This window comes from Salvelinus fontinalis, unplaced genomic scaffold (assembly GCF_029448725.1).
Source record: "Salvelinus fontinalis isolate EN_2023a unplaced genomic scaffold, ASM2944872v1 scaffold_0404, whole genome shotgun sequence".
Classification (NCBI taxonomy): Eukaryota; Metazoa; Chordata; class Actinopteri; order Salmoniformes; family Salmonidae; genus Salvelinus; species Salvelinus fontinalis.
Genome location: NW_026600613.1, coordinates 20125 through 44305, shown reverse-complemented (window position 1 = coordinate 44305; position 24181 = coordinate 20125). Strand labels below are relative to the sequence as shown.

Sequence of the window (24181 nt, the reverse complement as noted above, 5' to 3'; positions counted from 1 at the left end):
ACATTGACAGAAGGATGTGGATTAGGAACCGTAATGATGCATTTACTTAGATGAATCGCAGTGTTCTTTAAGAGTAATGATTTCGACAAAGAACAAAAGGATATTGTTACGAAAGAGGCTAGCAGTCAAAGGTCATGTTTTGTCTATGTGGGTCGATGTGGGTCTTCAAGTTATTGGGCTGTAAGAATCTCAGTTGGATTTAAGAGGTGTTGCTTTCTTCAGCCCTCCCCCACCCTCTGTTCAGCTAGATATCTGCCCAACTGGTGCTGCTTCAACAGGTGGCTGGAGTCAAACACAATCCTCCACTCTGTAGCATTAGTGGCCCAGTGGAAATGAATAGAGGCAACATAACTTCAATAATCCACCACATGCCTGAGTATGATCCCCAGCCTCCGGCCAACACGGGAGATGTAACACTCACTACGCCTTGGAAACGGAGGCTACATGCAAATTAAGTAGAAGAGTCTATTTAAGGACATTTCTAATAAATATGATTTTTGAAGATATATGTTTGCTTGGAGTATGTATATTCTAGATAGGGTAACCCAGAGAGCTTTTGTGCTGTATTTGGAATTAAATGGCTGATCTATACCGCCTCTCAAATCTCACTTCATTCTGGTGTGCTGGGCAATTGACTGTGAATTTCTTTTGCTCATGTCTTTTTACTGCCGTCTGTGTAGAGAATAAGGACACTCAATAGTAACCTTTCAAACTAGATACTAATGGGGTATTTTAAAATGGGATCTAATGCTGTGTTATATCAATGGCATTATCATGTCCTATATTTTACCGGGTTCCAACAGTTCTGAGAAAAAAAATGGTGTTAATTTAATAAAATAAATGACCTTTTGAAAAAAATCTAGGAGGATTCATTAGCTTTACTAAAGTTTGGCTGACTGCAGCTTTGAAAGGCAGATCCTGCTGCTGCTGTGTCTTTTAATGAGACACCATTAATTAGGCTGCAACATTCAAGCCTGGAGAAGGTTGCTCACACGGAGAGGAAAGAGGAGCCAATGGTGAATATACTCACTTATTGACTTCCTTCGTGTTATAACAGCACAAACTCACAGTATGGGTTTAAAAGAAAAATAGCATTAAGGTTACATTTGTTTAACTTTGCGGTCAAGTACAAACACACAACAGGAAACAGTACATCACAAACCGAGCCCCACCCCACCTGACCTGGCCAGAAGAGGGGGACAGACAAAAGCATGCAGTACGAACACGGAAACCTTAGTTTGAGAGGCACAGTACCCAGGGGTGAGATAGGGGGGGGGGGGTCTCTCTACACATCTGTGTGTGAGGTTAGAGTGGAAACTGCTTTCAGTCTGACTATGGAGTGTGTTGGGTATCAGTGTGAGCATGCCACGGAGAGCGCTGTAGAGGGGGAAAGGTGGAAGTGTCTATTTTACACTCACAACATACAGCTGGGGTGGATTCCCAGACACACAACCCTCCCACCGACCCCACCCAGCCAGGGAGGGACGTGATCTAAGGCTAGATGTCGGGAGCTGGAGCTGTGAAGGGACAGATGAGTTTAGCCCCTGACCCCCTGACCCACGACTTTACAACAACAACTGAAAAAGAAACTAACCTCAGTAAAAAGCTGCTACGAAGAAAGCCCTCCATGTCAGCGTGTGGGGTTCTGCGGCAGGAGAAATACATAGAGAACCATTTTAACACTGAAAAAAAGCAACATGTAAAAAACACAGAGCAATGCATGCATCTTTCTCTTCTAATAAGGTATGTCTTTAATTAAGGCAGTGTGGAGGAAGCTCATCCTCTCTTCTTTGCATTGACGTCATTAATTCTAGTCTTTCCTCGGAGAGGGGAGTGGATTTGCATACAGCAAGGGCCTGATGATATGTTTGCAACAAATAAACCCTTTCCTTTTGATCCTAGCGCAACATTCTTTCTAAGCTCTCTCCAGAGTGACACATACATTTCTGTAACCGCTGATCCCAGACCAGCTTCTGGCAGGGCTCAGAGTGGTAGGAGCAGCAGCCAGAGGTGGTCCAGCTGTGGTCCATGTGTGGCGAGGGCTCTGTGGTTTCTAGGAGCCCTACCACAGGGGCCCGATGCTGGGACACGCACCGCCATGGAGGTGGGAGGGTGTGGTTCACAATGTCACTGTTCGGAGAGGTCGTTCAGAAGCCTCGCCCGAAACATTTTGGAAGCACATGGCTGGAAATGATTCCCAACAGGTTTCATTAGCCTCTGTTATTGGTCTACAGAATATTTTGATTTTGGACTGCTGTGTGCTTCTTTTTAAGTGCTATCATCAACATATTATTACAGAAAACAAATTGGGAGTGGAGCCGTGGGGTGGAGGGTTGGAATACAAGTACTTCAGTGATATCAAAACAATAGCCTAAAATGTTTGGAATTACCAGGAAATTCCCTTTTCAGAGAGACTGTAAAACAGGCAAGAGCTTCCCTCTCTGACAATGGTAAAGTCAGCAGAAATAAATATGTACAAGTCATCACACCCATTCATAGAAAAACACACAGTGTAGTTTCAGCTTGTTATTCAATTGTCTCGGTATTACACATCATCACATCCCAGTCGTGTAAAATACATCACCATCTCACCAGCATCTGATCAGCCAAGAGCTAAAGCTGGAGTGTGCTTTTCAAACCCATGTTAGAAAACGCAATACTCAGTAGCGGCAAAGAAAAAAACCTGCTGAAACTAATGAGTGTTTTCTCCTGCTGTAACAGTCGACTCCCTTGCAGACGTCATCATAAATAACACACATGAGAGCAAAAGAGATCCAGCATCTTGGCCCTAAATGCTTTCAGTTTTTGGGACATGGGTGTAATTTGCTGTTTTTTCCTCTCCTCTCCTCTCCTCTCCTCTCCTCTCCTCTCCTCTCCTCTCCTCTCCTCTCCTCTCCTCCAGTGAGGCTGTGGAGACAAAGGCACTGAGAGAATGGAAAGAGTGACAGGACCAAGGACACTGTGCCTTTCAGGCTAGCCTGGCCAGCACTTAGCAGGGCGTTGGACCCGCGAGACCCAGTGGGCTCAGCCGACACTTTCTCACAATCATGTGTCTGAGGAGGGGGTTAGGCCAGTGGCACAGCTCTGCTCTCCGCTCCACTACACTCAGCACTGCTCTGCTCTGTTCCCCACTCTACTCAGCCCTGCTCTCCTCAGAGCACATAATACCAACATCACACCAGTGACAACGTGAGAAAACAACAGTCAAATCATGCCGAACCGATCAAGCGTGTCTCCTCACCACTCTGAGAAGTGTTAAAAACACACACACACACTTCTCTCTGCCTCTCTCTCTGCCTCTCTCTCTCTGCCTCTCTCTCTCTGTCTCTCTCTGCCTCTCTGTCTCTCTGTCTCTCTCTGCCTCTCTGTCTCTCTCTGCCTCTCTGTCTCTCTCTGCCTCTCTCTCTCTGTCTCTCTCTGTCTCTCTCTGTCTCTCTCTGCCTCTCTCTCTCTGTCTCTCTCTGTCTCTCTCTGCCTCTCTCTGCCTCTCCCTGCCTCTCTCTCTCTGTCTCTCCCTGCCTCTCTCTCCCTGCCTCTCTCTCTCTCTCTGCCTCTCTCTGCCTCTCTCTCTCTGTCTCTCTCTGCCTCTCTCTCTCTGTCTCTCTCTCTCTCTGCCTCTCTCTCTCTCTGCCTCTCTCTCTCTGTCCCTCTCGTTTGAGATTTAGATTCCTTGATAACAGGTTAGCAAGACAGGCAACAAGGCTATGGAAAGCCACAGGAAACTTCAACTAACCTAGATAAAACCCACTGAGTGAATGGACAGTGAGCCATAGAGGCTGGGTTCCTTTGTCATGACACTGAATGCATGTCTCATGCTTTAGTGGCTCCACAACATAGTCTTCAGCAAGCTCACTGTCTAGTAGAGGACCAGCCTGCCACCAGGACAGGAAGTGCCAATACAGAAGGGCCTGTTTCTCTCCATCTCTGTCTGTCTGTCTGCCTGTCCGTCTCTATCTCTCTGTCTGTCTACCTGCCTGTCTCCTTCCCTCTGCATCTCTCAGGCTGCTTGGACACATTCTGTTACTGTTTCACAACTATCTTTCTCCCTCTCTCTTTTTCTCTCTTCCTCCCTCTTGTCTCTCTGCCTGTGTTTCCTCAGCAGTGTGTGCTGTCTAAAACTCCATTGCGTTACGGTTTGGAGACCGAATTCATGAAAAAGTGACTGAGCCACATTGTATTTGCTCCTCTCCATAGATCCATAAAGAAAACAGGAGAGCCTGGAGTTTTAAACTAAGAGCAGGCCACATTTCAAGGGTAGCGTTTTGGTGAATGAGAAATAGGGAGGATAGACATCAGTGTTAAAGACAGCTAGCGCTGGGGCTCACGACAGCCTTTTCGAAGAACGGACCTCTGCCAAAAGCTGCCTCTGCCCAACCAACTCTCACCATCTGCAGTAAATGTGCTCCATTAAAGCAGCACCATATGGACAACAAGCTAGCTATTAACACAGCTTCAGCACGTCCCCCTAACCTAGCACAGATTTCAAACTTCCAGTCAAATTGACTGCTGAATTAATGCACCACCACAGCCATGTGGGTCTTGGCATGGAGCGCTGCTCCCAGCTTTCAGTCATTAACAGCCCAGGCCAGCTTAGAGCTGAGCAGAGCTGAGCCCAGCGGAGAGAGAGACACAGCGGCCACCTACAGACAGACTCTACTCCACCATGTCTGACTTGGTCACTGGAAAGCGACTTTTAATTAATGGGAGAGTCTGGCTATAACCTATGTCTACATGTCAGCCCAGGTAGTTGAGAGAGGAGAGGGGAGAAGAGGAGACTGCTCCCTAGCTGGGTGATGACGTAGAGCAAAGATGGCACTGATTAACCAGAGTGTGGGGAAGTTAATTCCTCTGGGCCAGGCGGCCATGTTGACGCCTCTCCTCCTCTCTGAGTCATGGGGGGACCCACCCACCGCTCACAAAGCTCTCCTCTCTTTTCCCAGATCATGACGCCACGGCTGCCTGCAAGCCCTCTGTTCTCCCACTCATGGACGAGCATACACACACACACACACACACACACATATACACACATATATATATACACACACACAAACTCTCGCTCTCTCTTTCTCACACACACATGCATACACACACACCAAATCTTTTACAGCTCTGTGTCTTTAACCTGGCCCCATAGGTTCAATAAATTATGTTTGTTTATTTTTTCCTCCTGTCACAGGTCCTTAGATTCTGTTCATAATTACAGTGGAAAACACACTTTTCCTCTCTCTCTAACAGCATGGATGTCTACAATGCCTTGCACTAACTCAAACTACAGGAAGGGAAGCGCTGCGTGGCTACACAATAGTAGGTCTTTGTTAATAGAAAGTGCTCTTTGGTAAAAGGGGTAAATTGGACTTTTAAAAGCGAGGACCAAGGCACTCTTCATATAATTAAAATGCATTTATTTGCATGGTATGTTCAATGGAATAAATATTTTAAAACTCTGACATGTTTCGGCAGCGTGGCCTTGGTCAGGGAGTTCAAGGTTGTGTCTATTTGTTCCACTGAACATGCCATACAAATAAAGGTTTTTAATGAGATTAAGAGTGCCTTAGTCCTCCTTGCTTTTTACTGTTAGTACCTGCTTTGCTGTGGTGAGAATACACAAGGCCAGTATATTACTTTCTTAGAGCACATTGTGTTCCTTTCTTAGGAAATATTGTCATCTTGATGACTCAGTATTGTACTCCATAATCATAACGTCCTCTGTGACCCTCTTTTGTGACCTCATGTCAGGCTAAAACAGGAGAATGAGGGAGAAAAAGAACAAATGACAAATCCCAGGTAATTAGGAAACATTTGGCTGCTGACTATCCAGTGGCTGACCATTCAATGAGGACTTCGTGATGAGGTGAATGTCAATGGGATGGTTTAATTGAGAATGCTATGGTCAGTTAAGGTCTATTTGTCTGGTGTCAGCTTTTGTCTACGATGTGAGCATGTGTGTACGTGCGTGTGAACGTGCGTGTGAGAGTGCATGTGTCATACCTACACACTTTTGAGAAATTCACCCAGAATTACACTTGCACAGTATAACACACACATACACACACACACACATACACACACACTTGGATGTGCCACTCTTAGTTCTGCTCAATCATATAAATTCTGCAGAGTTCTGGATGAAGAGCGCTGCTTATATTAAGTACCTCTGCTCTTGGCCAGTGATGATATTAAGATTCCCTTGTTGAGCAGCGATTACGTTTCTTTTTGAACATAAACCAAGCTCTGGGTGTAATTGCCGTGTCATTCAGAAGATATGTCATATAGGAACAACTGTGGTGTCTTAATTTTAGGCAATTAATTAATCGATGATCCCATGGGGTGTTATATTTAAAGTGTGATCCTGGTGGTGGGAAGAGGGGGAAGGGAGTGGGTAGGAAGGGGGTGGAAGGGGTGAGAGAGGGGTAAGGAGGGATCTGTCTGACAGGCACAGGATAGAGTTGCTGCTGCTGGCTTGGAGAGAGAGAGACACTAAGTTCAACCTGTGCTGGGGAAGACACAACAACACTACCTGTGAGGTAACTTACACATTCCTTCAGGAGGACACAGCGGAATGAAGCCTTGCATGTTTGCAGGGACAGGGGTTGATGTTTAAGATAAGGCTCCAGCCTCATACATGTGGCAATGATGTGTGGGGGAGCATTTCAGACCTCTCAGTTGCCAGAAGAGATGTGTGAAAGGGTGGCCTACTGACAGCACTGGGAGAAGATTAGAGAAAACCTGTCCAAGTATCCCCAACATCCCCAGGGTTCTCCCATCCCCACACACACACACACACACACACACACACACACACACACACACACACACACACACACACACACACACACACACACACACACACCCACACAAACCTAGGCTACAACTACACCTTGACTAATAGTGATAGTGTCCCATCTCTCCATCCCCCCGAGTTAGAGCTGCCAGATGAGTAGTGAATTAATTTGTGAGGCACTCCAACATTAAGAAGGTGTGTTGAAAGGTGTCTGCTCATGTTTCAAATTAAACGGGCTGCTGGTCAGCATTAGCACCTCGGCACCCGTCGGCAGCCGCTTGCCTCCGACACATAGGGGGCTGGGGAGGGAGCCTATCCACCGTTCACACTGGAATAATTACAACATGTCAGGAAGAATTAATTTCCTCATTTTTCAAAAGGATACACAGAAATTACCATGTTATTATATGACAGAGTCCCTGGGAGGATTGTATTAAATGTGATTTCTAGCACAGCCCACACAACAAATTAAAATGAGAAATAAGATGGAGAGAAGCAGGGCACGGAGCATATGTTTATGGCAATGACTGAAGCCAAGGGACCAGAAACAACCATCTTCATTTCATTTGATTTAAATCAGGCCGACACAGTGTGTCTGAATGACAGCGCCTGCTAATGGGCCCAGATTACAGGCTCCTTCGTATTAGCACAGAGATCCAGCCACTTAGTGGGGGAGTAACGGACGCTAGCTACTGGGCCGGGCTACACTACAGCAAGACCATCTGAGCATAATGCAGACATTAACACAGGTTTAGGATCCTCCAACCCAGCTCCACCCTCCAGGACAAACAAGGAAACAACTTCACTGAGCTTACAGTACATTTGTGTTGAGATCAATTAGGCAGGGTGGTTATTTCAGACAGTGGCAGCTGATTTCTCAGAAAGATCAACTGACGATGCTTATTCACTGTGAGCTGTTCTCAACCTTCATTCTTCTCATCTTAAAGTCACAGTGAAGCCATGTAATTAACTTAAAGACTAATGACATTATACTATGTTCAAGTCAATCATTCCCCATTAGTTTTGGTGTCTAACTTCTTCAGAAATGTACATGTAAGTTTACAGCAAAAAATGTATGTTGATGCTTACAAATTAATGAACCCTGGAAAAAAAAAAAAAACCCGGGATAATTACACCACGAGGAGAGAATACTTATATTCCATCAAAATGTCTTAGTATTTTTTTCTGTATTTTTCTGTACTGTATTGACAACGATAGCATAAACAAAAGTACATTAAATGAAGTACATAACTCAAACAATAAACATCTTAACCATGGGAGAAATGTGCCTCATTTTCAAGTACCCACTCTATCCATCAAAATTCAACTGGATTATCTCTCCTATCAGTCCAATCTGCCCAACTTCATTGGAATGGAAGACATTTTGTGAATGGAATCCAAACTTTGATTCCAATGCTTTTCACATTGCTTATGACCAATGTTTCACAATGTGTTGTTTATCAAATATGCGACCAGATGCCAGCTAAAAGCATACTGTACTTACAGTAGATGGTTACTCAATAGAGATGACCTCAACACTTCCTATTATCATTATAGGCACAATAATCCCACCACTTTGACATAAAACCACAGCTACAAAAGCAGGAGAAAGAACTGTCAAAATATGTCTGTCTCTCAAGAGGGAGGTCATGAATTGATGTGGTCGTTTCTGATTTCACCCCAATGATGAGACCACTTATGTTACACTCAACGGATATTTTCTCAGCATCTCAATCATCCAGCAACATGCCTGTATCTTCAGGACCAAACAGACAACATTGATGCAGGTTGCTAAAACCATGTTATTTTCACAGAACAGACCCCCCCCCCCCCTCCCATGTATCCACTTTCTCCCCAGGTCATGGGTGGGGAGAAAGTGGATACATGGGACCCGTGGAGGTCTTCTCCCTCCTGCCACTCTCCCCTCTCCCGGGCTTTGATTGGGCTTGTTAGCTAAATCCAATCCAACCCAGGCATGGAAAGAAAGAGTTTTTAAACTCTCCCGAAATGGCCGTCATTAGAGCCCAGCACTCCCCTGGGCTCCACAAACTTAAAATCATTTCCCAATCAATTAACTGGATACTCTCAACGCAACGGGCATTTCACACTCCAGGGTCGGAACACATTATCAGCCGGAGACGATTCATGGCGTTTTGGGAGAAAAGTTCATGGTTGAAATCATTAATTAATTTTACCAGACTTTTAGTTATGCATTACTTTCCACAGCTGGGGAAGCGAGAAGATTAATGGCATGTTCTCAGGTCCCGTTTTCTGCAGTATATAGCTAATAGGTGAAACTTCTCTCTGTCCTAAAAGGGCTGCAACTTGAGAGGAAGGAAAGCAGCCAAGTCCATACTAGGTTTCATTCTACAGAGAATCAAATAAAGCACATTAAGCCATCAAATCAGGCCTCACATCTAATAAAGCTGATAGGAAGGTATTGTCACGTTCCTGACCTATTTATGTTAGTTTTTGTGTGTTAGTTGGTCAGGACGTGAGGTTGGGTGGGCATTCTATGTTATCTGTTTCTATGTTGGTTTTGGTTTGCCTGGTATGGCTCTTGATTAGAGGCAGGTGGTTTGCGTTTGTCTCTAATTAAGAGTCATATTTAGGTAGGGCATTATCACTGTGTGTTTGTGGGTGGTTGTCTCCTGTGTCTGTGTCAATGTTTGCACCATACGGGACTGTTTACGGTTTGTTCATTTCATGTAGTCTGTTCCTGTTCATTTCGTTCTTCACGTTGTATGTAAGTTCGTCGTTCAGGTCTGTCTACTTTCGTTTTGTTATTTTGTATCATTTTCAAGTATAGTTCGTTTTGTCTTATTAAATAAATTCATCATGTCATTTCAACGCGCTGCACCTTGGTTCCCTCAATACTCCTCCTTTTCCGAAAATGGAGAGGAGGAGGAACGCCTTAACAGAACCACCCACCAAATGCCCAGAGCCAAGCAGCGGAGTCAAAGGAGAAAGGGACAGGAAAAGAAGGAGCAATGGACATGGGACGATGTTTTGGACGGAAAGGGTGTCTACACATGGGAGGAGATCCTAGCTGGTAGAGATCGCCTCCCATGGGAACAGCTGGAGGCACTGAGGAGAGCGGAGGCTACCGGAGAGAGGAACCGGAGCTATGAGGGAACGCGTCTGGCACGGAAGCCGAAAAAGCCCGTGAGTAACTCCCAAAAATTTCTTGGGGGGGGGCTAAAGGGTAGTGGGCCAAGGGCAGGTAGGAGACCTGCGCCCACTTCCCAGGCTCACCGTGGAGAGCGGGAGTACGGGCAGGCGCCGTGTTACGCAGTAGAGCGCACGGTGTCTCCTGTACGAGTGCATAGCCCGGTGCGGGTTATTCCACCTCCCCGCACTGGGAGGGCTAGATTGGGTATTGAGCCAGGTGTCATGAGGCCGGCTCAACGCATCTGGTCACCAGTGCGTCTCCTCGGACCGGCATACATGGCACCGGCCTTACGCATGGTTTCTCCGGTTCGCCTACATAGGCCGGTGCGGGTTATTCCACCTCCCCGCACTGGTCGGGCAACCGGGAGCATTCAACCAGGTAAGGTCGGGCAGGCTCAATGCTCAAGAGAGCCAGTACGCCTCCACGGTCCGGTATTTCCGGCACCACCTCCCCGCCCCAGCCTAGTACCTACAGTGTATACACTACGCACTAGGCTACCAGTGCGTATCCTGAGCCCTGTTCCTCCTCCACGCACTCTCCCTGTAGTGCGTGTATCTAGCCCGGTGCCTCCAGTTCCGGTCCCACGCACTAAGCTACCAGTGCGTCTCCAGAGCCCTGAACCCACTGTATCTTCTCCCCCTACTAATCCTGATGTGCTTGTCCTCAGCCCGGTGTCACCAGTGCCGGTACCACGCATCAGGGATAGAGTAGGCTTTGAGAATACAGTGTGCCCTGTCCCTGCTCCCCGCACTAGTAGGAAGGTGCTTATCATTAGCACGGTGCCTCCAGTTCCGGCACCACGCACCAGGTCTACAGTGCGCCATATCCGGCCAGAGCCATCCGTCTCCCCAGCGCCATCTGAGCCATCCGTCTCCCCAGCGCCATCTGAGCCATCCGTCTCCCCAGCGCCATCTGAGCCATCTGTCTCCTCAGCGCCATCTGAGCCATCCGTCTCCCCAGCGCCATCTGAGCCATCCGTCTGCCAGGAGCCTGCAAAGCCGCCCGTCTGCCATGAGCCTGCAAAGCCGCCCGTCTGCCATGAGCCTACAGAGCCGTCAGCCAGACAGGAGCCGCTAGAGCCATCAGCCAGACAGGAGCCGCTAGAGCCGTCAGCCAGACAGGATCTGCCAGAGCCGCCAACCAGACAGGATCTGCCAGAGCCGCCAACCAGACAGGATCTGCCAGAGCCGCCAACCAGACAGGATCTGCCAGAGCCGCCAACCAGACAGGATCTGCCAGAGCCGCCAGCGAGCCATGAGCAGCCAGAGCCGTCAGAGCGCCATGAGCAGCCAGAGCCGTCAAAGAGCCATGAGCAGCCAGAGCCGTCAGTGAGCCATGAGCAGCCAGAGCCGTCAGAGAGCCATGAGCAGCCAGAGCCGTCAGAGCGCCATGAGCGTCGTGAGCCGTCAGCCTGCCATGAGCGTCGAGAGCCGTCAGCCTGCCATGAGCGTCGAGAGCCGTCAGCCTGCCATGAGCGTCGAGAGCCGTCAGCCTGCCATGAGCGTCGAGAGCCGTCAGCCTGCCATGAGCGTCGAGAGCCGTCAGCCAGCCATGAGCGTCGAGAGCCGTCAGCCAGCCATGAGCATCGAGAGTCGTCAGTCAGCCATGAGCTGCCCTTCAGCCTGAGAAGGCTGGATACCCAGAACTGCCCATCAGTCCAGAGCTGTCTCTCTGTCCGGAGCTGCCTTTCAGTCCGGAGTTGCCCCTCTATCCTAATCTCCCTCTCTATCTTCATCTATCTCTATAGTCTTATCTATCCCTCTATCTTGATTTATCTCTCTGTCCTGGTGTTATCCTTATTTAATATATTATTAAGAGAATTGTGTGGGGGAAGAAAGAGGGTGGACATTCTTTGTGGGAGGAAGTTAGGATGGATTATGGTGGGGTGGGAACCGCGCCCGGAGCCTGAGCCACCACCGTGGTTAGATGCCCACCCAGACCCTCCCCTAGACTTTGTGCTGGTGCGTCCGGAGTTCGCACCTTGTGGGGGGGGTACTGTCACGTTCCTGACCTATTTATGTTAGTTTTTGTGTGTTAGTTGGTCAGGACGTGAGGTTGGGTGGGCATTCTATGTTATCTGTTTCTATGTTGGTTTTGGTTTGCCTGGTATGGCTCTTGATTAGAGGCAGGTGGTTTGCGTTTGTCTCTAATTAAGAGTCATATTTAGGTAGGGCATTATCACTGTGTGTTTGTGGGTGGTTGTCTCCTGTGTCTGTGTCAATGTTTGCACCATACGGGACTGTTTACGGTTTGTTCATTTCATGTAGTCTGTTCCTGTTCATTTCGTTCTTCACGTTGTATGTAAGTTCGTCGTTCAGGTCTGTCTACTTTCGTTTTGTTATTTTGTATCATTTTCAAGTATAGTTCGTTTTGTCTTATTAAATAAATTCATCATGTCATTTCAACGCGCTGCACCTTGGTTCCCTCAATACTCCTCCTTTTCCGAAAATGGAGAGGAGGAGGAACGCCTTAACAGAACCACCCACCAAATGCCCAGAGCCAAGCAGCGGAGTCAAAGGAGAAAGGGACAGGAAAAGAAGGAGCAATGGACATGGGACGATGTTTTGGACGGAAAGGGTGTCTACACATGGGAGGAGATCCTAGCTGGTAGAGATCGCCTCCCATGGGAACAGCTGGAGGCACTGAGGAGAGCGGAGGCTACCGGAGAGAGGAACCGGAGCTATGAGGGAACGCGTCTGGCACGGAAGCCGAAAAAGCCCGTGAGTAACTCCCAAAAATTTCTTGGGGGGGGGCTAAAGGGTAGTGGGCCAAGGGCAGGTAGGAGACCTGCGCCCACTTCCCAGGCTCACCGTGGAGAGCGGGAGTACGGGCAGGCGCCGTGTTACGCAGTAGAGCGCACGGTGTCTCCTGTACGAGTGCATAGCCCGGTGCGGGTTATTCCACCTCCCCGCACTGGGAGGGCTAGATTGGGTATTGAGCCAGGTGTCATGAGGCCGGCTCAACGCATCTGGTCACCAGTGCGTCTCCTCGGGCCGGCATACATGGCACCGGCCTTACGCATGGTTTCTCCGGTTCGCCTACATAGGCCGGTGCGGGTTATTCCACCTCCCCGCACTGGTCGGGCAACCGGGAGCATTCAACCAGGTAAGGTCGGGCAGGCTCAATGCTCAAGAGAGCCAGTACGCCTCCACGGTCCGGTATTTCCGGCACCACCTCCCCGCCCCAGCCTAGTACCTACAGTGTATACACTACGCACTAGGCTACCAGTGCGTATCCTGAGCCCTGTTCCTCCTCCACGCACTCTCCCTGTAGTGCGTGTATCTAGCCCGGTGCCTCCAGTTCCGGTCCCACGCACTAAGCTACCAGTGCGTCTCCAGAGCCCTGAACCCACTGTATCTTCTCCCCCTACTAATCCTGATGTGCTTGTCCTCAGCCCGGTGTCACCAGTGCCGGTACCACGCATCAGGGATAGAGTAGGCTTTGAGAATACAGTGTGCCCTGTCCCTGCTCCCCGCACTAGTAGGAAGGTGCTTATCATTAGCACGGTGCCTCCAGTTCCGGCACCACGCACCAGGTCTACAGTGCGCCATATCCGGCCAGAGCCATCCGTCTCCCCAGCGCCATCTGAGCCATCCGTCTCCCCAGCGCCATCTGAGCCATCCGTCTCCCCAGCGCCATCTGAGCCATCTGTCTCCTCAGCGCCATCTGAGCCATCCGTCTCCCCAGCGCCATCTGAGCCATCCGTCTGCCAGGAGCCTGCAAAGCCGCCCGTCTGCCATGAGCCTGCAAAGCCGCCCGTCTGCCATGAGCCTACAGAGCCGTCAGCCAGACAGGAGCCGCTAGAGCCATCAGCCAGACAGGAGCCGCTAGAGCCGTCAGCCAGACAGGATCTGCCAGAGCCGCCAACCAGACAGGATCTGCCAGAGCCGCCAACCAGACAGGATCTGCCAGAGCCGCCAACCAGACAGGATCTGCCAGAGCCGCCAACCAGACAGGATCTGCCAGAGCCGCCAGCGAGCCATGAGCAGCCAGAGCCGTCAGAGCGCCATGAGCAGCCAGAGCCGTCAAAGAGCCATGAGCAGCCAGAGCCGTCAGTGAGCCATGAGCAGCCAGAGCCGTCAGAGAGCCATGAGCAGCCAGAGCCGTCAGAGCGCCATGAGCGTCGTGAGCCGTCAGCCTGCCATGAGCGTCGAGAGCCGTCAGCCTGCCATGAGCGTCGAGAGCCGTCAGCCTGCCATGAGCGTCGAGAGCCGTCAGCCTGCCATGAGCGTCGAGAGCCGTCAGCCTGCCATGAGCGTCGAGAGCCGTCAGCCAGCCATGAGCGTCGAGAGCCGTCAGCCAGCCATGAGCATCGAGAGTCGTCAGTCAGCCATGAGCTGCCCTTCAGCCTGAGAAGGCTGGATACCCAGAACTGCCCATCAGTCCAGAGCTGTCTCTCTGTCCGGAGCTGCCTTTCAGTCCGGAGTTGCCCCTCTATCCTAATCTCCCTCTCTATCTTCATCTATCTCTATAGTCTTATCTATCCCTCTATCTTGATTTATCTCTCTGTCCTGGTGTTATCCTTATTTAATATATTATTAAGAGAATTGTGTGGGGGAAGAAAGAGGGTGGACATTCTTTGTGGGAGGAAGTTAGGATGGATTATGGTGGGGTGGGAACCGCGCCCGGAGCCTGAGCCACCACCGTGGTTAGATGCCCACCCAGACCCTCCCCTAGACTTTGTGCTGGTGCGTCCGGAGTTCGCACCTTGTGGGGGGGGTACTGTCACGTTCCTGACCTATTTATGTTAGTTTTTGTGTGTTAGTTGGTCAGGACGTGAGGTTGGGTGGGCATTCTATGTTATCTGTTTCTATGTTGGTTTTGGTTTGCCTGGTATGGCTCTTGATTAGAGGCAGGTGGTTTGCGTTTGTCTCTAATTAAGAGTCATATTTAGGTAGGGCATTATCACTGTGTGTTTGTGGGTGGTTGTCTCCTGTGTCTGTGTCAATGTTTGCACCATACGGGACTGTTTACGGTTTGTTCATTTCATGTAGTCTGTTCCTGTTCATTTCGTTCTTCACGTTGTATGTAAGTTCGTCGTTCAGGTCTGTCTACTTTCGTTTTGTTATTTTGTATCATTTTCAAGTATAGTTCGTTTTGTCTTATTAAATAAATTCATCATGTCATTTCAACGCGCTGCACCTTGGTTCCCTCAATACTCCTCCTTTTCCGAAAATGGAGAGGAGGAGGAACGCCTTAACAGGTATAGTCCCGATAACAACAGCATGTTGCTGGGATGGCAGCTCATACAGAGGGGATTGAAAAATGGTCATATCTAAAGGGGTTAGACACAATGTCACCAAACTTTACTACTAACAGGATCTATCAGGGTTACATGGTGTTATTGAATGGAGGCATACTGTATCTACATACCTGTATGGAAACTCTTTCCTGACAGACACAGTTGAAGTTGGAAGTTTACATACACCTTAGCCAAGTACATTTAAACTCAGTTTTTCACAATTCCTGACATTTAATCCTAGTAAAAATTCCCTGTATTAGGTCAGATAGGATCACCACTTCATTTTAAGAATGTGAAATGTCAGAATAATAGTGGAGAGAATGATTTATTTCAGCTTTTATTTATTTCATCACATTCTCAGTGGGTCAGAAGTTTACATACACTCAATTAGTATTTGGTCCATTCCTCCTGACAGAGCTGGTGTAACTGAGTCAGGTTTGTAGGCCTCCTTCCTTTCACACTCTTTTACAGTTCTGCCCACAAATACTTTTCTACATGATTGAGGTCAGGGCTTTGTGATGGCCACTTCAATACCTTGACTTTGTTGTCCTTAAGCCATTTTGACACAACTTTGGAAGTATGCTTGGGGTCATTGTCCATTTGGAAGACCCATTTGCGACCAAGCTTTAACTTCCTGACTGATATCTTGAGATGTTGCTTCAATATATCGGCATCATTTTCCCTCCTCATCATACCATCTATTTTGTGAAGTGCACCAGACCCTCCTGCAGCAAAGCACCCCCACAACATGATGCTGCCACCCCCGTGCTTCACGGTTGGGATGGTGTTCTTCGGCTTGCAAGCCTCCCCCTTTTACCTCCAAACATAATGATGGTCATTATGGCCAAACAGTTCTATTTTTGTTTCATCAGACCAGAGGACATTTCTCCAAAAAGGATGATCTTTGTCCCCTTGTGCAGTTACAAACCGTAGTCTGGCTTTTTATGGTGGTTTTGGAGCAGTGGCCTCTTTCTTGCTGAGCGGCATTTCAGGTTATGTCGATATAGGACTCGTTTTACTGTGGATATAGATACTTTCGAACCTGTTTCCTCCAGCATCATCACAAGATCCTTTGCTGTTGTTCTGGGATTGATTTGCACTTTTTGCACCACAGTACGTTCATCTCTAGGAAACAGAACGCGTCTCCTTCCTGAGCGGTATGGCGGCTGTGTGGTCCCATGGTGTTTATACTTGGGTACTATTGTTTGTACAGATGAACGTGGTACCTTCAGGCCTTTGGAAATTGCTCCCAAGGATTAACCAGACTTATGGAGGTCTACAATTTATTTTCTGAGGTCTTGGCTGATTTCTTTTGATTTTCCCATGATGTCAAGCAAAGAGGCACTGAGTTTGAAGGTAGGCCTTCAAATACATCCACAGGTACACCTCCAATTGACTCAAATTATGTCAATTAGCATATCAGAAGCTTCTAGATCCATAACATAATTTTCTGGAATTTTCCAAGCTGTTTAAAGGCACAGTCAACTTAGTGCATGCAAACTTGTGACCCACTGGAATTGTGATACAGTGAATTATATGTGAAATAATCTGTCTGTAAACAATTGTTGGAAAAATTACTTGTGTCATGCAAAGTAGATGTTCTAACCGACTTGCAAAAACTATAGTTTGTTCACAAGAAATTTGTGGAGTGGTTGAAAAACAAGTTTTAATGACTCCAACCTAAGTGTATGTAAACTTCCGACTTCAACTGTAATTAAATCTGCCAACAATCAATTTGAATATTCCCAGTGTGCCTCTGGAGCAATTGAAACCAAGGCTGATGAAATTAAAATCACTTTGTCAAACAGTCTCTGTTCATCTACACCACGGATCATAATCAGTGCAGACAGGGTCAGTCGGCTGAACCAACAGGCCCTTCTGATAAATAATAGATGAGGAGATAACCAACCAAAGGTTATTCATTTTCCTTTTGTGGTGAAGTGCCGGTTATTTCCTTTCTCAGAAAACCTCTCCAGCAGACCTTCCCCATGAGGGGCATCAGTGCTGGACTGAGCAAAGCCCAGAGTGACTGCTGTGTGTCCGTCACTTATTACATGATGACACACGCTGACAAAGAGCGTATCCGGCCCTCCGTATTGGGTGTTTCCAAATGAGTTCACACAGGAGTGATTAAATACGTCATCCCGCAAAACAAGACACACACCGTCAAAATGACTCACCGCCTCGTTTTAGGATGAATTAAACATGTAGATTCAAGTTGCATAGGATTTAGATGAATGAGTGTGTCAGGTCTGGCTGAAAGAAGAGCACAGGGGAGTGGAGCAGGCCTTTGGAACATCACACACAGGTCATCTAAAACCAGTAAGACAGGGAGACACAGTGAGTGTGGTACAATCTATTCTAATGCACACTGACATTTCTTAAATAACAGTGCGAGCAAAGTACTAACTGTCCAATAGTTTCTCTTCAAATGGGAATATTTTGGTGCTGTGTTCAACGACACTTACAATCACTGAATAACAATTTAATAGAACCTTTACAATTATATTACGTTATGTCTACAAGCATCTTTCCCACAATGCACCATATTTTCTGCTTCGAAGCGAAAAGCTCAGGTGTTCGTTCCATTGGCTATTCACTATCAAGGTCCTCATGAGTGGGAGCATCTCAAGTAATGTAGGAGACCTCTAAAGTCTACCTCAGGTCCGTACACACATTGTACCAAGTCCTTTATTCAACACACACATCATTGGGAGCATTTGCTGTTCCAACAAAAGCAAACACACACACATGCACCTAAACAGTGGACAACAAGGCATACCCTGTTACTCAACCAACTGTACCTATGCCAACCACATGGCTGATGTTTTCTGTTCTTAGTCAGTAGCTACTGTAGTTATCTTTTTCCCTTTGGTCCAACAATAACCAACCGTGTTATTCCCAAAATAGAGAGAGGTAACCTGTAACTTGTCAATAGCAATGTTAAAGTCTTGGGTCCAGGCCTTTCTCTCCAGAGGAAGCAGTGGGGACCACTGTTGTTTTGGTTAATTTACTACTAATACTACAAAGTGTAAAGCTGTGGTAGTATCAGGAGCTCACCAGTGTTACACAGTGTTAGCACGCAATACAGTCTGGCTAATGAATGCTCTTTCCATTCGTTTATCAACTTTTTTCACTGAGCAGTATTAATTGGTGATAAATTAGAACTAAACAAGTGAAAATGTATAATATGTTCTAAAGCGATAGAATCAAAAAAGGACTAGACAGTTCACAGCCAGACTGGATGTTAAACTAAATAAATAGTGAAATGATATCTGGATCTTTCTTTTGTTACCTGAGCAGCTGACCGATGTGAACCCTATCATTATAGTAACAAAGAGCGACAGGATGTGATAATGGCTTGACTGACAGGCTGGGCAGACAAAGGTAGTAAACACTGCTAAGGCTTTGTTATTCAACCATTCTGTCTGCTCACTGGAGCTAAAGACAAGCCCACACTCCCTTCAAAACAAATCAGAAAACCATAAGTCAGTTTGGTTTAGATGGGAGCATTGATCTGCACTGAAGACAATTGTGTTAGAGGAGAAATGGCAGAGATAAACCGTCGGTATTAGTAAATGGCCGTGAACTTTGAGATGGGATTGACTCTTATCAGTGCCACAGTTGATTATCCAGGACCAACAAGGACTCCTCAGCCACATTAATATCATCAGCCTCTCCGGAAACCATCTCCAACTGACATTTGAAAGAAGATTAATATCAACTAAACTTTCTCAGCTTTATTTGCTCAAGAAACATTTCCTCAGATACAATTTTATTACAACAGCGGCAGCAGCAGAGAGAACTCCCATTAAAGGCATATTGTAACAATATAGTGCAGCCATATACTGGCTGTTTTCAGAGGCGCTGCCTGCGTTTCCTGAAATGGACTCTTTCTTCCCTCTTGTGAATGTTCTTATTGAGACGACACGCAGCCATAAACTACTAATAACAGCAGCCGACATTAGCGTAGAGAATAGAATCAAAAGCACTATACATGCTACTATGGAGGTAGACATGGAAAGTGAGGAAAATAACCAAGACACCTGGGTTTAGTTTTCTAAGGGCCTCAGAGGTTGAGGTAAACTCACAGAGGGTTCACAAGTCTCACAAGGCCTTGACGTCATTAGCTAGCCTGACCATGCACGTACGTGTCACAGTTCCATGGTCTTCTGTATTCAATCTCTATATACAACTAAAGCTAGAATACAAGAACGTAGGTGTCAGAATGTACTTTAACCTCAGATTGTGTGCAGTATTCTTTTTATTACTGGAAATAAAAGCAGAATCTGAAAAAATACAGATTCAGTACCTGAATAAACAACTCCAAAATACACTATATATACAAAAGCATGTGGACACCTCTTCAAATGAGTGGATGCAGCTATTTCAGCCACACCCGTTGCTGACAGGTGTATAAAATCGAGCACACAGCCATGCAATCTCCATAGACAAACATTGGCAGTAGAATGGCCTTACTGAATAGCTCAGTGACTTTCAACGTGGCACCGTCATAGGATGCCACCTTTCCAACAAGTCAGTTTGTCAAATGTCTGCCCTGCTAGAGCTGCACCGGTCAACAGTAAGTGTTGTTATTGTGGAAACGTCTAGGAGCAACAACGGCTCAGCCTCGAAGTGGTAGGGCACACAAGCTCACAGAACGAGAACGCAGAGTGCTGAAGCACGTAATGCGTAAAAATCATCTGTCCTCGATTGCAACACTACCGAGTTCCAAACTGCCTGTGGATGCAACATGAAATTACTTTTCATGGCTGAGCAGTTGCACACAAGCCTTAGATCACCATGCACAATGCCAAGCGTCGGCTGGAGTGGTATAAAGCTCGTTGCCATTGGACTCTGGAGCAGTGGAAATGCGTTTCCACATGCTTCACCATCTGGCAGTCCGACGGACTAATCTGGGTTTGGCGGATGCCAGGAGAACGCTACCTGCCCCAATGCATAGTGCCAACTGTAAAGTTTGGTGGATGAGGAATAATGGTCTGGGACAATCTTTCATGGTTTGAGGTATACCCCTTAGTTCCAGTGGAGGGAAATCTTAATGCTACAGCATACAATAACATTCTACACTATTCTGTGCTTCCAACTTTGTTTGGGGAAGGCCTTTTCCTATCTCAGCATGACAATGCCCCCATGCGCAACGCGAGGTCCATACAAAAATTGATTGTTGAGATCGGTGTGGAAGAACTTGTCTGGCCTGCACAGAGCCCTGACCTCAACCCCACTGAACACCTTTGGGATCAATTGGAACTCCGACTGTGAGCCAGGCGTAATCGCCGAACATCAGTGCCCAACCTCACTAATGCTCTTGTGGCTGAATGAAAGCAAGTCACCGCAGCAATGTTCCAACATCTAGTGGAAAGCCTTCCCAGAAGAGTGGAGGCTATAGCGGTAAAGGGTGGACCAACTCCATATTAATGCCCATGATTTTGGAATGAGATGTTTGACGAGCAGTTGTCCACATACTTTTGGTCATGTAGTGTAGGTCTAAATTGTAAAATTGACCATGTGAAGTAACAATATAAGCTTATTGTGTAGCGTGCATTATATTAGAATGTATTTGTGCATTTCATTCAATGCAGGTGTTCAATGTGGATGGAAGACTCCAGAGGTAAAAGAGAAATCTAACTGGATAGTCTTTAGAAAGAAATCAAAATGGAGGAAAAAGAGTACTTACATGAACAGAAAGACTAAACCCCCAGCACCCAGCGATCACTGGTTAGTTGATTTTGAACTCATGAAAGTGACCTGAAATTATAAAAAAAACAGACAAAATATATAAATGTCTCCATGTCCATCTTTAAAAAATATGTATATTAATTTATCCAAACAGTTAAACAATCCATCCCAGGACATTAAATTCAAAACAACATATTTTATGGATACGTTATTAAAAGAAAAATTGGTACGATCAGTAAAATAACTTTATTTGCAAATATCAAAACAAACTTGGAGATAAAAGGAGAGAGAGGGAGATAGGAGGGAGGGGAGTAAGGAGGAGAAGGTGATGCTGGCCCATGTCAGAACATCTACAGCTGAGGTAAAACAGCTTTAGTAATGAAAGAGTTCGGGACCACGTCCTAGACAATGTTTAAAATCCACTTCTCTAATACCTCATTAATCTGTCCTACAGCCAGAAGATTCCACTAATACATGGCTTTCATATAAAGTGGTTGTTTTATTTAATTTTGACTTTCTTTCCTCAAGCGCGGCAGGCTAATGATTTATTTAGCAGCATGCTCTGCTAGTGACGGCATGTCTCTCTCTGAGCCCAGCCGCCAGAGCTCTGTTCTGTTAGGGAAAACACAAACAACCCGAAGCCTCTGCAATATGGACATACCACTTTTAGCTATTATCTAACCCGGAATTTAACATCAATATTTCTACCTCCAGGAAGTGGAAAAATAACACACCAAAACAGGAACCACAACAACATCCAAAGTGAGAGAGAAGTGGAGTGATCATTGTGCACAGCCACAGCGCAGGCCTGAAATGGCACAAAGCTCATTGATGTTCATTTCCTCACATTATCTTGTTTTTCACAACAAGCTGCGATCTCATTAACAGCTGATTTATACAATTACCCTGCTTCAGCACCGCCAATTAAACCAGGACAGAGGTTTTTAAGGTCACACTTAATTGATCTGCCAGTAATTTGTGCTACTGTACCTTGGTCTCCTGCGGCTAGGCAGGGAATAAAAGACACCAACAGCAGACCAGAGAAATATACCAACACATTAGCAATTGGTGTGAAAGTAGAGAAAAGAGATGTCAGTAAGAGAGGATGGAGGGTTAATAGAAGAGGCCAGGGAGAAGCAGTAGTCATGAATGGATCTGAATGTGCAGCCTTGAGACTGAAAGTAACAATAGGAGAGAGAAGCCCAGAGACTGGCCCTGACTGAATGGGAATCTGCTGTCATCTTTATAGCACCTCTGAGCTGACAGTCAAACCTCTCAAAGGACCCAGCCGTCCTAGCCAGCAGGCTGCCAGAGTCCACACTGTCTCACCTCTCTGCACTGTACTGCACACACACACACACGGACAGACGCACAGGGTCAGAGAAGGAAAAACAGACACACACACACACACACACACACACACACACACACACACACACACACACACACACACACACACACACACACACACACACACACACACACACACACGGACAGGCAGATGGACAAAGAGAGAAACAAACAAAGACAGAAAGACGGACAGACATCTACACACACACAATTTTACTTTTAAAACCCACTAAGGGCGCTCTCCACCCAGACAATCATAGCCCACTGTATTAAAGACATAACCAGGGAGGTCATTCAATAAACAAGTGTTTCTTTATGAAACATACACTGAGTTTACAAAACATTAAGAACATCTTCCTTATATTGAATTTCACATATTCATGTCTCAATTGTCTTAAGGCTTAAAAATCATTCTTTAACCTGTCTCCTCCCCTTCATCTACACTGATTGAAGTAGATTTAATAAGTAACATCAATAAGGGATCGTAGCTTTCACCTGGATTCACATAGTCAGTCTATGTCATGGAAGAGCAGGTGTTCATAATGTTTTGTACACTCAGTGTATAACATCTGACTCATTCCCGTTAATAAATGAGAGCTAATAAACGAGAGCTCTTTTACTTGCAGGGGGTAGAAATTAACAAGCCTTTGAATTTATAATGTGATGTTAATTGAAACAATGAGGAAAGTAACAGACAAATAGACAATATGTATTTTGTAATTAATAAGACAATACTGTATGTAAAGTCATATTTAAACTAATCATTTGTCTGGAGAAAAAAACATTATGATTATAAATAATAAGAAAAAACAGAGTGATATTACAAATAATTAAGCAAATGTTGTAATCGCTCTGTGAGTGCCTCAGACAGAGACTATTGTAGTGGTGTGGTGCAGTACAGCAGCTCTTTTCCTGCTGAGAACACAGCCTACGGGCTGCTGGGGAAATAACACAGAGATGGGAACCCTTCCTTTCACTAATTAAACGATCATGGATTCATTAAAACAGAATCCCAATCAACTCCAAATTCAGTTTATTAGTTTCCCCCAAAACTTTTATCACCCAATCATTGTGTCCACAATAACCATAGAGCCTTTTAAATGGTTGATTTTTTTACTCAGCTGTTGCAGAGAGGGTGGTGACAACAAACCACACTGAAACACAACACACATAAACGGAAACTAACACAAAGTTAACACATACACACACTGAATGAACAGTATATTTTGCCCTAACACACAAACATACACTTTCACACACTTTCACACACACACACTTTCACACACTTTCACACACACACACTTTCACACACACACACACACACACACACACACACACACACACACACACACACACACACACACACACACACACACACACACACACACACACACACACACACACACACACACACACACACACACACACACACACACATACACACACAAGGCACATAGACAACCACCAGCTGTCTGCACTACTGGAGTACCCGAGACATCGGGGGTGGTGAGCTATCAGCCAAATAGATAATTCTCATTAAACCACAGGTGGACAGTCAGTCAGGGGGTTGCCACACATTACAGACAGCACCGCTTTTAAAGAAAAATCAACATTTATCTATGTCCCACACAAGAGACGCAGAAGGATTGATCTGTCAAACAGAAAGCCCTTTAAACAAGCCCAACAGACAGACTAACAGTGCTCACTTCAAAGGCCTCGGGCCAGAGAGCTCAAGGACACCTGTGGTAGTTCTGTCAAAGGGTGGCCTTTCCTTTCCTTTGTCTTTGGCCAAACCCCTAGACTATATTAAAGGGACCCTCCACTAAAACCCCAGCCCTGTGTCAGGAAACTTCTCCAACACCACAGCCCTGTGTCAGGACCCTCCTCCAACACCACAGCCCTGTGTCAGGACCCTCCTCCAACACCACAGCCCTGT

At 46.4% G+C, this 24181-nt stretch overlaps 1 protein-coding gene across 5 annotated transcripts in view; it reads right to left on the bottom strand.

The window, feature by feature from the left end:
- LOC129845925 (transcription factor SOX-6-like) overlaps window positions 1-22377 on the bottom strand; it is a 147378-nt gene extending 125001 nt beyond the window's left edge. Inside the window, exons 1-2 of one of the 5 annotated variants that reach the window (XM_055913895.1) lie at window positions 20894-22377; window positions 1595-1645 (exon numbers count right to left, since the gene is read on the bottom strand). In XM_055913895.1, coding sequence (XP_055769870.1) covers window positions 1595-1629 — 35 coding nt within the window. In that variant the 5' untranslated portion in view covers window positions 1630-1645; window positions 20894-22377. The remainder of the gene's footprint in view (window positions 1-1594; window positions 1646-20893) is intronic. The other 4 variants (XM_055913897.1, XM_055913896.1, XM_055913898.1 and 1 more) reach the window with 4 other exon arrangements.
- Window positions 22378-24181: the final 1804 nt, after the last annotated feature.